The sequence below is a fragment of the Salmo trutta genome, chromosome 4 (assembly GCF_901001165.1).
Source record: "Salmo trutta chromosome 4, fSalTru1.1, whole genome shotgun sequence".
NCBI classification, from domain to species: domain Eukaryota; kingdom Metazoa; phylum Chordata; class Actinopteri; order Salmoniformes; family Salmonidae; genus Salmo; species Salmo trutta.
In genome coordinates, this window is record NC_042960.1 from 70,602,157 (window position 1) to 70,617,199 (window position 15,043).

The 15,043-nt window shown below is 45.8% G+C and overlaps 1 protein-coding gene across 1 annotated transcript in view; it reads right to left on the bottom strand.

Moving 5' to 3' along the window:
- The window catches only part of iqch (IQ motif containing H), a 117,798-nt gene that overhangs the window by 5,212 nt on the left and 97,543 nt on the right, over positions 1 to 15,043 (bottom strand). The window contains exons 19-21 of the mRNA XM_029751938.1: positions 12,272 to 12,430; positions 2,869 to 2,994; positions 2,495 to 2,556 (exon numbers count right to left, since the gene is read on the bottom strand). Of these exons, the coding sequence (XP_029607798.1) occupies positions 2,495 to 2,556; positions 2,869 to 2,994; positions 12,272 to 12,430 (347 nt within the window). The remainder of the gene's footprint in view (positions 1 to 2,494; positions 2,557 to 2,868; positions 2,995 to 12,271; positions 12,431 to 15,043) is intronic.

Sequence of the window (15,043 nt, forward strand, 5' to 3'; positions counted from 1 at the left end):
GGCTTCCAATCAGAGACAACGAAAGACACCTGCCTCTGATTGGAAGCCATACTTGGTCACACATAGAAAAAGAAACATAGAAATAGAAAACTAGAACCCAAAACCCCAAAACACACAAAACAAACACCCCCTGCCACGCCCTGACCATACTACAATGACAAATGACCCCTTTACTGGTCAGAACGTGACATCTAGGGTCAATTTTAGATCAATTATATGCATTTTCAGCCATTCCTGAACCTGAGACCAGAAACAGGCTACCTGAGGGCAATACCAAAATAAATGGTCTATTGATTCTGTATCCTCACAACAAAATCTGCAGAGCTTCGATGACTTTATCCCCCAAATATTCAACATTTTGTTGGTGGCAAGAATTCTATATAATAATTTTAGCTGAAAAGTCTTTTATCTTGCGTTGTTTTATATATCAACTCATACACCCTGTACCATGGAATCGGTACATCAAAAATCTCTTCCCAACTATTTTGCAATCTGTATGGCACTGGAGAACCCTTCTTGGTTCCAGGTGGTAGAACCCTTCTTGGTTCCAGGTGGTAGAACCCTTCTTGGTTCCAGGTGGTAGAACCTTCTTGGTTCCAGGTAGAACCCTTCTTGGTTCCAGGTGGTAGAACCCTTCTTGGTTCCAGGTGGTAGAACCCTTCTTGGTTCCAGGAAGAACCCTTCTTGGTTCCAGGTAGAACCCTTCTTGGTTCCAGGTAGAACCCTTCTTGGTTCCAGGTGGTAGAACCCTTCTTGGTTCCAGGTGGTAGAACCCTTCTTGGTTCCAGGTAGAACCCTTCTTGGTTCCAGGTAGAACCCTTCTTGGTTCCAGGTAGAACCCTTCTTGGTTCCAGGTGGTAGAACCCTTCTTGGTTCCAGGTAGAACCATTCTTGGTTCCAGGTGTAGAACCCTTCTTGGTTCCAGGTGGTAGAACCCTTCTTGTTCCGGTGGTAGAACCCTTCTTGGTTCGCAGGTGGTATAACCCTTCTTGGTTCCAGGTGGTAGAACCCTTCTTGGTTCCAGGTAGAACCTTCTTGGTTCCAGTGGAGAACCCTTCTTGGTTCCAGGTGGTAGAACCCTTCTTGGTTCCATGAAGAACCTTCTTTGGTTCCAGGTAAGAACCCTTCTTGGTTCCAGGTGGTAGAACCCTTCTTGGTTCCAGGTGGTAGAACCCTTCTTGGTTCCAGGTAGAACCCTTCTTGGTTCCAGGTAGAACCCTTCTTGGTTCCAGGTGGTAGAACCCTTCTTGGTTCCAGGAAGAACCCTTCTTGGTTCCAGGTAGAACCCTTCTTGGTTCCAGGTGGTAGAACCCTTCTTGGTTCCAGGTAGAACCCTTCTTGGTTCCAGGTAGAACCCTTCTTGGTTCCAGGTGGTAGAACCCTTCTTGGTTCCAGGAAGAACCCTTCTTGGTTCCAGGTGGTAGAACCCTTCTTGGTTCCAGGTGGTAGAACCCTTCTTGGTTCCAGGTAGAACCCTTTTTGGTTCCAGGTGGTAGAACCCTTCTTGGTTCCAGGTAGAACCCTTCTTGGTTCCAGGTGGTAGAACCCTTCTTGGTTCCAGGTGGTAGAACCCTTCTTGGTTTCAGGTAGAACAATTTTGGGTTCAATATAAAACCCTCTGTGGAAAGGATTCTACAAGGAACCCCAAATTATTCTACTTGGAATCATTTTAAAGGGTTCTCCTACGGGGAACAGCCGTAGAACCCTTTTAGCTTCTAGATAGCACCTATTTTTCTAAGAGTGTAGATCACCTGGCGCGTGTTGTACACCAGTGAACGACTCAGAAGGCTCCGGTCTCTCGTCTTTGTGAGCTTGTAAACAAGCTTGTGACTGGGAACTAAGGGTAAGCTACATAATGAAAAATGATGTGGCAAGTGAAATGAAGAATGCAAATCTGTTTTATCTCCTAAAGAATTGCACAAGTTGACTGCAGGTACTGTATTTACTTAAAAAGTAGCTACAAATATATATATATTTTTCAAAAAAACATAAATGGTATTGAAACATTGTGCTGTGGCTATGCGTGTACGTGCGTGCGTCGGCGGGGGGAGGGGCGGGGGAGTATCCGCGGGCCGGTTATGGTGGGCCCGGTTTGGTCCACTCCAGTCCATCCCTGCCTACAGTCATCAGCTACTGTGGGGTCGTCAGCGGTGTGTGTGTGGTAGATAAATGAGTACTTCAGCTGAGTTGATCCCCAGTCGTTGGGGAGAGATGTGGTGAACAGACAAGAGTTCAACAGCAGTAGAACGTAAACCACAGGATTGGTGTGATTAGATACAGTATCTTCAATAACCCATTCCATACAAACTGCTGAGGATTTCCATTTACTAAACCGAAAAGGGACATGCTAATCCTTTAAAGGAATGAGGTGTGTCTACGATACTCTCTTATTCAGCTAAAACTCTCTGTTCTCCCTCATTCATTTTAACAGAACAGGTTAAAGTGAACTCTAAAGGCATTTTGTGTTTGTGTGTGTTTATATAAAGATACTCACACCATCCCCAGGCTGTATCTCTCACAGCTGTCATGGAGAACAAAGACAGTGCCTTGCTTTTCCTACAACACAGACGATAATACACAGTGTATATTTTAACAAACGTGTTTCTACACCTGCATTGCTTGCTGTTTTTTTTTTTTTTAGGCTGGGTTTCTGTACAGCACTTTGAGATATCAGCTGATGTAAGAAGGGCTTTTATAAAATAAATTTGATTTGATATATTCATTTTCTAACTATCATTAAAACGTAAAACTACAATTTTAGTTTTTCTTTTTTTAATTTGTTCACAGGTGCCGTTGTAAAAAAAAACAAAAAAAAACCACTATATTGTTACTTGCCAGTGATAGGGTTATGCTGAGACAACGCCATACCTTAATGTCGAAGCCGATGCCTTGAGCCTTGCACATCTGGAAGAAGACACTATAGTGCACCATGGACAGGTTGGTGTGGAGCAGCCGGCTCCCCAGGACAGCATAGTGACTGGCCACCGCTGGGAGCTGTAGAGAGAACCATTACCGCCACTAGTACTACTGTACCATTATTAGAATTATTCAGAAGAAATGAAGATGAAGCCACAGAAGACAGAAGTTGTAAAAAAAGATAGCAACATTAAAAAGGAAAATGACCTGCATTGAAAAGGTTAAAAAAAGAGTGAAAGAGATGAAGTCAGAGAGACAGATTGTAGAAGAGGTAAACAGGAAGTATATAGCCTGCTGATTGTGGAAGAGGTAAACAGGAAGTATATAGCCTGGTGATTGTAGAAGAGGTAAACAGGAAGTATATAGCCTGGTGATTGTGGAAGAGGTAAACAGGAAGTATATAGTCTGGTGATTGTGGAAGAGGTAAACAGGAAGTATATAGCCTGGTGATTGTGGAAGAGGTAAACAGGAAGTATATAGCCTGGTGATTGTGGAAGAGGTAAACAGGAAGTATATAGCCTGGTGATTGTAGAAGAGGTAAACAGGAAGTATATAGTCTGGTGATTGTGGAAGAGGTAAACAGGAAGTATATAGCCTGGTGATTGTGGAAGAGGTAAACAGGAAGTATATAGCCTGGTGATTGTGGAAGAGGTAAACAGGAAGTATATAGCCTGGTGATTGTAGAAGAGGTAAACAGGAAGTATATAGTCTGGTGATTGTGGAAGAGGTAAACAGGAAGTATATAGCCTGGTGATTGTGGAAGAGGTAAACAGGAAGTATATAGCCTGGTGATTGTAGAAGAGGTAAACAGGAAGTATATAGCCTGGTGATTGTGGAAGAGGTAAACAGGAAGTATATAGCCTGGTGATTGTGGAAGAGGTAAACAGGATGTGTATAGCCTGGTGATTGTGGAAGAGGTAAACAGGAAGTATATAGCCTGCTGATTGTGGAAGAGGTAAACAGGAAGTATATAGCCTGGTGATTGTAGAAGAGGTAAACAGGAAGTATATAGCCTGCTGATTGTGGAAGAGGTAAACAGGAAGTATATAGCCTGGTGATTGTGGAAGAGGTAAACAGGAAGTATATAGCCTGCTGATTGTGGAAGAGGTAAACAGGAAGTATATAGCCTGGTGATTGTGGAAGAGGTAAACAGGAAGTATATAGCCTGGTGATTGTGGAAGAGGTAAACAGGAAGTATATAGCCTGGTGATTGTGGAAGAGGTAAACAGGAAGTGTATAGCCTGGTGATTGTGGAAGAGGTAAACAGGAAGTATATGGCCTTCCTGTTTGCAACGCCAGGGTTGTGGGTTCGATTCCCACGGGGGGCCAGCACAGAAAAAAAAATGTATGAAATGTATGAAAATGTATGCATTCACTACTGTAAGTCGCTCTGACTAGCTAGCCACTGTAGCTAGTCAGTAACTCCTCCAGTATGTGTTGATGTGACGTATCTAGTTTGTTAGCTAAGCTAGCCACTGTAGCTAGTCAGTAACTCCTCCAGTATGTGTTGATGTGACGTAGCTAGTTTGTTAGCTAAGCTAGCCACTGTAGCTAGTCAGTAACTCCTCCAGTATGTGTTGATGTGACGTATCTAGTTTGTTAGCTAAGCTAGCCACTGTAGCTAGTCAGTAACTCCTCCAGTATGTGTTGATGTGACGTAGCTAGTTTGTTAGCTAAGCTAGCCACTGTAGCTAGCCAGTAACTCCTCCAGTATGTGTTGATGTGATATAGCTAGTTCGTTAGCTAAGCTAGCCACTGTAGCTAGCCAGTAACTCCTCCAGTATGTGTTGATGTGATATAGCTAGTTCGTTAGCTAAGCTAGCCACTGTAGCTAGCCAGTAACTCCTCCAGTATGTGTTGATGTGATGTAGCTAGTTCGTTAGCTAAGCTAGCCACTGAAGCTAGTCAGTAAATCCTCCAGAATGTGTTGATGTCATTTCACAGGATTTGTTTTGGGACGGAAGCTGTAGAGGTCGGTAAGAAATGGTACTTCAGTAGCCAAATATCTTATTCACCCCCCCCAAAAAAAATATAAGCATTAAATGACCTGGCGTTTTGGCCCAAATTCGAACTTTAACATTAGCATCAATACTGTGCTTCTGAGAGCTCAGTAATCTCAGTTTAGGGTTTGGAATTTTAATGGGGCACAATGTGTGTGGCAGATCACCTCATTATTATGGGGCATAATGTTGAACCTATTGGCTGGGGGTGTGGGGCATAATGTTGAACCTATTGGCCGGGGGAGGGGGGGGGGGTGTGGCATAATGTTGAACCTATTGGCCGGGGGAGGGGGGGGGGGGGTGTGGCATAATGTTGAACCTATTGGCCGGGGGAGGGGGGGGGGGGTGTGGCATAATGTTGAACCTATTGGCCGGGGGAGGGGGGGGGGGTGTGGCATAATGTTGAACCTATTGGCCGGGGGAGGGGGGGGGGGGGGTGTGGCATAATGTTGAACCTATTGGCTGGGGGTGTGTGTGGGGCATAATGTTGAACCTATTGGCTGGGGGGGGGCATAATGTTGAACCTATTGGCTGGGGGTGTGTGTGGGGCATAATGTTGAACCTATTGGCTGGGGGGGGGCATAATGTTGAACCTATTGGCTGGGGGTGTGTGTGGGGCATAATGTTCAACCTATTGGCTGGGGGGGGGCATAATGTTCAACCTATTGGCTGGGGGTGTGTGTGGGGCATAATGTTGAACCTATTGGCTGGGGGGGGGCATAATGTTCAACCTATTGGCCGGGGGAGGGGGGGGGGTGTGGCATAATGTTGAACCTGTTGGCTGGGGGTGTGTGTGGGGCATAATGTTGAACCTATTGGCTGGGGGGGTGTGTGGGGCATAATGTTCAACCTATTGGCTGGGGGGGGGGGCATAATGTTCAACCTATTGGCTGGGGGGGAGGGGCATAATGTTGAACCTATTGGCTGGGGGTGTGGGGCGTAATGTTGATCCTATTGGCTGGGGGGGTGTGGGGCATAATGTTGAACCTATTGGCTGAGGGGGTGTGCGGGGCGTAATGTTGAACCTATTGGCTGGGGGGGTGTGTGGGGTATAATGTCGAACCTATTGGCTGGGGGTGGGTGTGGCATATCACCTCATTATTATTATTATTATGGGGCATAATGTTGATCCTATTGGCTGGGGGGGGGGGGGTGGGGCATAATGTTGATCCTATTGGCTGGGGGGGGTGGGGCATAATGTTGAACCTATTGGCTGGGGGGTGTGGCATATCACCTCATTATTATTATTATGGGGCATAATGTTGAATTACATTCTGGGTTAGAGTTTAATTGTCATGGAGCATTGTGGTGCCAGTGTGGATGGGATAGAAGTCGTTGAAGTTACTACACATGTCCTCAGGGTCACACAGCGTTGAGGTCGGGGAGTATACTGTGCGATTTGTAATGACGGTGTTTGGGGAGTATGTGTGATTAGCGAACATGATGAGCGCTGGGCAGCAAAAAGGGGGAACATGTGGGTTAACTGTTGGGGACTTCCATAATTAATTGGAGGGAGGAACAAACGAATGTTTTGAAAAGACATGCCAGGTCACTGACGTGATGCCAGATACAAGATACAAATGATAGCATCATGACTGCAATAGTCTTCATTTTACTTTTGGGATAGAAAACACTATTAGAACAGTGTGGCAAACGCATAGAAATAAAATGACTAGAAAGGCCAAAGCCTCTTAAGAGCACAGCAATTTGTCTGAATTTATCATTCCAGTTCTATGTCATTCTATTTCTATGTCATTCTATTTGTATGGGCAAACACACAATAGTACAATACTTATATCCAGAAAAATAATTACGTAGAAGTCAGAGACAGCGTGTGTCCTAAGTTAAGTCAACACTAGAAAGGTTAAATAGTTAAAACAGTCAGGGTTTAAAGGGATCGAGGAGGTTGAAAAGAGAGAGAGGCCGCTAACAGAAGAGAGGCAGCAGAACTAAAAGCCCCATGTCTGCTTCAGAGACCCAGCTTCAGGACTAAAAGCCCCCTGTCTACTTCAGAGACCCAGCTTCAGGACTAAAAGCCCCCTGTCTACTTCAAATATCCAGCTTCAGGACTAAAAGCCCCTGTCTACTTCAAATATCCAGCTTCAGGACTAAAAGCCCCCTGTCTACTTCAAAAATCCAGCTTCAGGACTAAAAGCCCCTGTCTACTTCATATATCCAGCTTCAGGACTAAAAGCCCCTGTCTACTTCATATATCCAGCTTCAGGACTAAAAGCCCCTGTCTACTTCATATATCCAGCTTCAGGACTAAAAGCCCCTATCTACTTCATATATCCAGCTTCAGGACTAAAAGCCCCCTGTCTACTTCATATATCCAGCTTCTGGACTAAAAGCCCCCTGTCTGCTTCAGAGACCCAGCTTCAGGACTAAAAGCCCCCTGTCTGCTTCATATATCCAGCTTCAGGACTAAAAGCCCCTATCTACTTCATATATCCAGCTTCAGGACTAAAAGCCCCCTGTCTACTTCATATATCCAGCTTCTGGACTAAAAGCCCCCTGTCTGCTTCAGAGACCCAGCTTCAGGACTAAAAGCCCCCTGTCTACTTCAGAGACCCAGCTTCAGGACTAAAAGCCCCCTGTCTGCTTCAGAGACCCAGCTTCAGGACTAAAAGCCCCTGTCTACTTCATATATCCAGCTTCAGGACTAAAAGCCCCTGTCTGCTTCAAAGACCCAGCTTCAGGACTAAAGCCCCCTGTCTACTTCAAATATCCAGCTTCAGGACTAAAAGCCCCTGTCTACTTCATATATCCAGCTTCAGAACTAAAACCCCCTGTCTATTTCATATATCCAGCATCAGGACTAAAAGCCCTCTGTCTACTTCATATATCCAGCTTCAGGACTAAAAGCCCCCTGTCTACTTCATATATCCAGCTTCAGGACTAAAAGCCCCTATCTACTTCAGAGACCCAGCTTCAGGACTAAAAGCCCTCTGTCTACTTCAGAGACCCAGCTTCAGGACTAAAAGCCCCTACCTACTTCATATATCCTGCTTCAGGACTAAAAGCCCCCTGTCTACTTCAGAGACCCAGCTCCAGGACTAAAAGCCCCCTGTCTACTTCAGAGACCCAACTCCAGGACTAAAAGCCCCCTGTCTACTTCAGAGACCCAGCTCCAGGACTAAAAGCCCCCTGTCAACTTCAGAGACCCAGCTTCAGGACTAAAAGCCCCTGTCTGCTTCATATATCCAGCTTCAGGACTAAAAGCCCCTGTCTACTTCAGAGACCCAGCAGGAGGACTAAAAGCCCCCTGGCTACTTCATATATCCAGCTTCAGGACTAAAAGCCCCTGTCTACTTCATATATCCAGCATCAGGACTAAAAGCCCCTGTCTACTTCATATATCCAGCTTCAGGACTAAAAGCCCCCTGTCTACTTCAAATATCCAGCTTCAGGACTAAAAGCCCCCTGTCTACTTCATAGATCCAGCTTCAGGACTAAAAGCCCCTGTCTACTTCATAGATCCAGCTTCAGGACTAAAAGCCCCTATCTACTTCAGAGACCCAGCTTCAGGACTAAAAGCCCCCTGTCTACTTCAGAGACCCAGCAGCAGGACTAAAAGCCCCATGTCTACTTCAGAGACCCAGCTTCAGGACTAAAAGCCCTCTGTCTACTTCAGAGACCCAGCTTCAGGACTAAAAGCCCCTATCTACTTCAGAGACCCAGCAGCAGGACTAAAAGCCCCCTGTCTACTTCAGAGACCCAGCTTCAGGACTAAAAGCCCCTGTCTACTTCATATATCCAGCAGGAGGACTAAAAGCCCCTGTCTACTTCATATATCCAGCAGGAGGACTAAAAGCCCCTGTCTACTTCATATATCCAGCTTCAGGACTAAAAGCCCCTGTCTACTTCATATATCCAGCTTCAGGACTAAAAGCCCCTATCTACTTCAGAGACCCAGCTTCAGGACTAAAAGCCCCCTGTCTGCTTCATATATCCAGCTTCAGGACTAAAAGCCCCCTGTCTACTTCATATATCCAGCTTCAGGACTAAAAGCCCCATGTCTACTTCAAATATCCAGCTTCAGGACTAAAAGCCCCATGTCTACTTCAGAGACCCAGCAGGAGGACTAAAAGCTCCTACCTGCTTCAGAGACCCAGCAGCAGTACTAAAAGCCCTGTCTACTTCAGAGACCCAGCAGGAGGACTAAAAGCCCCATGTCTACTTCAGAGACCCAGCAGGAGGACTAAAAGCCCTGTCTACTTCAGAGACCCAGCTTCAGGACTAAAAGCCCCTGTCTACTTCATAGATCCAGCAGGAGGACTAAAAGCTCCTACCTGCTTCAGAGACCCAGCTTCAGGACTAAAAGCCCCATGTCTACTTCAGAGACCCAGCAGGAGGACTAAAAGCGCTGTCTACTTCAGAGACCCAGCTTCAGGACTAAAAGCCCCTGTCTACTTCATAGATCCAGCAGGGGGACTAAAAGCTCCTACCTGCTTCAGAGACCCAGCTTCAGGACTAAAAGCCCCTGTCTACTTCAGAGACCCAGCAGCAGGACTAAAAGCCCCCTGTCTACTTCAGAGACCCAGCAGCAGGACTAAAAGCCCCCTGTCTACTTCAGAGACCCAGCTTCAGGACTAAAAGCCCCCTGTCTACTTCAGAGACCCAGCAGCAGGACTAAAAGCCCCCTGTCTACTTCAGAGACCAAGCTTCAGGACTAAAAGCCCCCTGTCTACTTCAGAGACCCAGCAGCAGGACTAAAAGCCCCCTGTCTACTTCAGAGACCCAGCTTCAGGACTAAAAGCCCCCTGTCTACTTCAGAGATCCAGCAGCAGGACTAAAAGCCCCCTGTCTACTTCAGAGACCCAGCTTCAGGACTAAAAGCCCCCTGTCTACTTCAGAAACCCAGCTTCAGGACTAAAAGCCCCTGTCTACTTCAGAGACCCTGCTTCAGGACTAAAAGCCCCTGTCTACTTCAGAGACCCAGCAGCAGGACTAAAAGCCCCCTGTCTACTTCAGAGACCCAGCTTCAGGACTAAAAGCCCCCTGTCTACTTCAGAGCCCCAGCTTTAGGACTAAAAGCCCCCTGTCTACTTCAGAGACCCAGCTTCAGGACTAAAAGCCCCCTGTCTACTTCAGAGACCCAGCAGCAGGACTAAAAGCCCCCTGTCTACTTCAGAGACCCAGCTTCAGGACTAAAAGCCCCCTGTCTACTTCAGAGTCCCAGCTTCAGGACTAAAAGCCCCCTGTCTACTTCAGAGACCCAGCAGCAGGACTAAAAGCCCCCTGTCTACTTCAGAGACCCAGCAGCAGGACTAAAAGCCCCCTATCTACTTCAGAGACCCAGCAGCAGGACTAAAAGCCCCCTGTCTACTTCAGAGACCAAGCTTCAGCCCATAACTCGTTGTGATGGCCGTGTGCTTCCATTTGTCAGAGCCAGTCTCCTCACACAACAATAAAAGTATGTCTGCCCAGCAGGGATTTAATTGTGTTTGTAATATCCAGCGGTCTCTAATGATAGGCCAGTTCTAAAGACATTATCACGCAGCAGAGCGCAGGGTCGGAGACATATTGTTGTGTTACTGGTGCATCGAGAGACACACACACACACACACACACACGAATGTAAATGGATGTTTGATAAAAAATAAGACCAGTGGCGGACTAACAAGCGTAGACTCCTGTGTGTCCTTCCTAATAAAAGGAGTGTATTGTTTAGAGGCCTGGCTGGCTTGATGCATGTCAAGTTAATCTAATGCAGCGCTCTGTTCAGGCACGCACAAACACACACCACAGCTTGCATAATGAACACTATATCTATGCATTATTAATGGCTTCATTATCCGGGCTCATCAGTCAAAATGATAATGGATTAATTTAGCAGCTAAGCACCAGTTGGGTTCAGGCCAGAGCAGGGAGGCCGTAATTACAGTATTTAGTTGTATTTAAATAAATAAAACACGGATCAATGTGGGTGGATCTTATTGTGACAGATTTAAGCAATAAGGCCTGAGGGGTGTGATGGAGGAGGAGGAGGACCTGGAGGTAGTGGAGGAAGAGGAGGAGGATGTGGAGGAAGAGGAGGAGGATGTGGAGGAAGAGGAGGAGGATGTGGAGGAGGAGGATGTGGAGGAAGAGGAGGATGTGGAGGAAGAGGAGGAGGATGTGGAGGTGGTGGAGGAAGAGGAGGAGGTGGAGGTGGTGGAGGAAGAGGAGGAGGATGTGGAGGAGGAGGATGTGGAGGTGGTGGAGGAAGAGGAGGAGGATGTGGAGGAGGAGGATGTGGAGGATGTGGAGGAAGAGGAGGAGGATGTGGAGGAGGAGGATGTGGAGGAGGAGGATGTGGAGGATGTGGAGGAAGAGGAGGAGGAGGTGGAGGAAGAGGAGGAGGATGTGGAGGTGGTGGAGGAAGAGGAGGAGGATGTGGAGGTGGTGGAGGAAGAGGAGGAGGAGGTGGAGGAAGAGGAGGAGGATGTGGAGGTAGTGGAGGAAGAGGAGGAGGATGTGGAGGTGGTGGAGGAAGAGGAGGAGGATGTGGAGGTGGTGGAGGAAGAGGAGGAGGTGGTGGAGGAGGAGGTGGAGGATGTGGAGGTGGTGGAGGATGAGGATGTGGAGGTGGTGGAGGAGGAGGATGTGGAGGAGGAGGAGGATGTGGAGGTGGTGGAGGAGGAGGAGGATGAGGATGTGGAGGTGGTGGAGGAGGATGTGGAGGAGGAGGATGTGGAGGTGGTAGAGGAGGATGTGGAGGAGGATGTGGAGGTGGTAGAGGAGGATGTGGAGGAGGATGTGGAGGAGGATGTGGAGGTGGAGGAAGAGGACCTGGAGGATGTGGAGGTGGTGGAGGAGGTGTAGATGGTGGACGATGTGGTGGAGGTGGTGGTTCAGGAGGTGTAGATGGTGGAGGAAGGTGTGGTGGTGGTGAGAAGCAGGTTGGTGGTGGGGGGGTGGTGAGAAGCAGGTTGGTGGTGGGGGGGGTGGTGAGAAGCAGGTTGGTGGTTGTGGGTGGTGGTGAGAAGCAGGTTGGTGGTTGTGGGGGGTGGTGAGAAGCAGGTTGGTGGTTGTGGTGGTGGGGGGGGGGTGGTGAGAAGCAGGTTGGTGGTTGTGGTGGTGGGGGGGGTGGTGAGAAGCAGGTTGGTGGTTGTGGGGGGTGGTGAGAAGCAGGTTGGTGGTTGTGGGGGGTGGTGAGAAGCAGGTTGGTGGTTGTGGTGGTGGGGGGGGGGTGGTGAGAAGCAGGTTGGTGGTGGGGGGGGTGGTGAGAAGCAGGTTGGTGGTGGGGGGGGAGGGTCAGAAACAGGTTGGTGGGGGTCCTAGGGACATTCTACAGGAAGAAACAGGATTCTAAAACATATTATAAAATCCGTTTGAAGATAACAGAAATGAGAAACTAAAGGAAAGCCTACAGCAGTGTCTTTGGATCCTTTCTGGAGCAGGAAGGGCTTGGCGAGGGCGACCTCCAGACGACTAGTCCGACAGTCCAGGCTTCCCCCCGTCACCATGAGCATCAGCTGGGTCATGGCCAACTGGTTACTATAGCTAAGGTCCAGGTCCACCGCCCACACCTAAACAGAATAATAGCTGATGTCACACACACACACACATCACCACTTAGATGCTAAGTCAATCAACTGACATGAAAAACACTAAAAAAATTACTATTTCTTATCCTAACACCTTTTAATAGTGGCAATGTTTAGTTTCTATCAGGACTGATGGTGTGTTTCTATCAGGACTGATGGTGTGTTTATATCAGGACTGATGGTGTGTTTATATCAGGACTGATGGTGTGTTTATATCAGGACTGATGGTGTGTTTCTATCTGATGGTGTGTTTATATCAGGACTGATGGTGTGTTTCTACCAGGACTGATGGTGTGTTTCTATCTGATGGTGTGTTTCTATCAGGACTGATGGTGTGTTTCTATCAGGACTGATGGTGTGTTTCTATCAGGACTGATGGTGTGTTTCTATCTGATGGTGTGTTTCTATCTGATGTTGTGTTTCTATCAGGGCTGATGGTGTGTTTCTATCAGGACTGATGGTGTGTTTCTATCTGATGGTGTGTTTCTATCTGATGGTGTGTTTCTATCTGATGGTGTGTTTCTATCAGGGCTGATGGTGTGTTTCTGTCAGGACTGATGGTGTGTTTCTATCTGATGGTGTGTTTCTATCTGATGGTGTGTTTCTATCTGATGGTGTGTTTCTATCAGGGCTGATGGTGTGTTTCTATCAGGACTGATGGTGTGTTTCTATCAGGACTGATGGTGTGTTTCTATCTGATGGTGTGTTTCTATCTGATGGTGTGTTTCTATCAGGACTGATGGTGTGTGTCTATCTGATGGTGTGTTTCTATCAGGACTGATGGTGTGTTTCTATCAGGACTGATGGTGTGTTTCTATCAGGACCGATAGTGTGTTTCTATCAGGGCTGATGGTGTGTTTCTATCTGATGGTGTGTTTCGATCTGATGGTGTGTTTCTATCTGGGCTGATGGTGTATTTCTATCAGGGCTGATGGTGTGTTTCTATCAGGACTGATGGTGTGTTTCTATCAGGACCGATGGTGTGTTTCTATCTGATGGTGTGTTTCTATCAGGGCTGATGGTGTGTTTCTATCAGGACTGACGGTGTGTTTCTATCTGATGGTGTATTTCTATCAGGGCTGATGGTGTGTTTCTATCAGGACTGATGGTGTGTTTCTATCAGGACCGATGGTGTGTTTCTATCTGATGGTGTGTTTCTATCAGGACTGATGGTGTGTTTCTACCAGGACTGATGGTGTGTTTCTATCAGGACTGATGGTGTGTTTCTATCAGGACTGACGGTGTGTTTCTATCAGGACTGATGGTGTGTGATGGTGTTTTTATCAGGACCGATGGTGTGTTTCTATCAGGACTGATGGTGTGTGATGGTGTGTTTCTATCAGGGCTGATGGTGTGTTTATATCAGGACTGATGGTGTGTGATGGTGTGTTTCTATCAGGGCTGATGGTGTGTGATGGTGTGTTTCTATCAGGGCTGATGGTGTGTTTATATCAGGACTGATGGTGTGTGATGGTGTGTTTCTATCAGGGCTGATGGTGTGTGATGGTGTGTTTCTATCAGGGCTGATGGTGTGTGATGGTGTGTTTCTATCAGGGCTGATGGTGTGTTTATATCAGGACTGATGGTGTGTGATGGTGTGTTTCTATCAGGGCTGATGGTGTGTGATGGTGTGTTTCTATCAGGGCTGATGGTGTGTGATGGTGTGTTTCTATCAGGGCTGATGGTGTGTTTCTATCAGGGCTGATGGTGTGTGATGGTGTGTTTCTATCAGGGCTGATGGTGTGTGATGGTGTGTTTCTATCAGGGCTGATGGTTTGCAGGCTTTTTAGTACTTTCTGCACATCAAGATTAAAGGAATTCAACTCCACATTCAAACAGAAACAAACTGGTTTAATATAAAAACCAACAAGCATTAATAGTAATCAGATATATATAGATAGAGATATAGATAGAGATAGATAGATATAGATATAGATAGAGACAGATAGAGATAGAGATAGATAGAGATATATATAGATATGTATAGATAGATATAGATATATACATAGATATATATAGATATAGATAGATATAGATATATATAGATAGATATAGATATGTAGATATATATAGATATAGATTTATATAGATAGATATAGATAGAGATAGATATATATAGATATATATAGATAGAGATAGATAGAGATAGATATAGATAAAGATAGATAGATACAGATATAGATAAAGATAGATAGATATAGATATAGATAGATATAGATAGATAGATATATATATAGACAGATATATAGAGATATATAGATATAGATACATATAGATAGATATATAGAGATAGATATAGATAAAGATAGATAGATACAGATATAGATAAAGATAGATAGATATATAGATATAGATAGATATAGATAGATATATATATAGACAGATATATAGAGATATATATAGATAGATATAGATATATATAGATAGAGATATATATAGATATAGATAGAGATAGATATATATAAAGATAGAGATAGATATATATAGACATATATAGATAGATATAGATAGATAGATATATATATAGACAGATATATAGAGATATATAGATATAGATACATATAGATAGATATATAGAGATAGATATAGATAAAG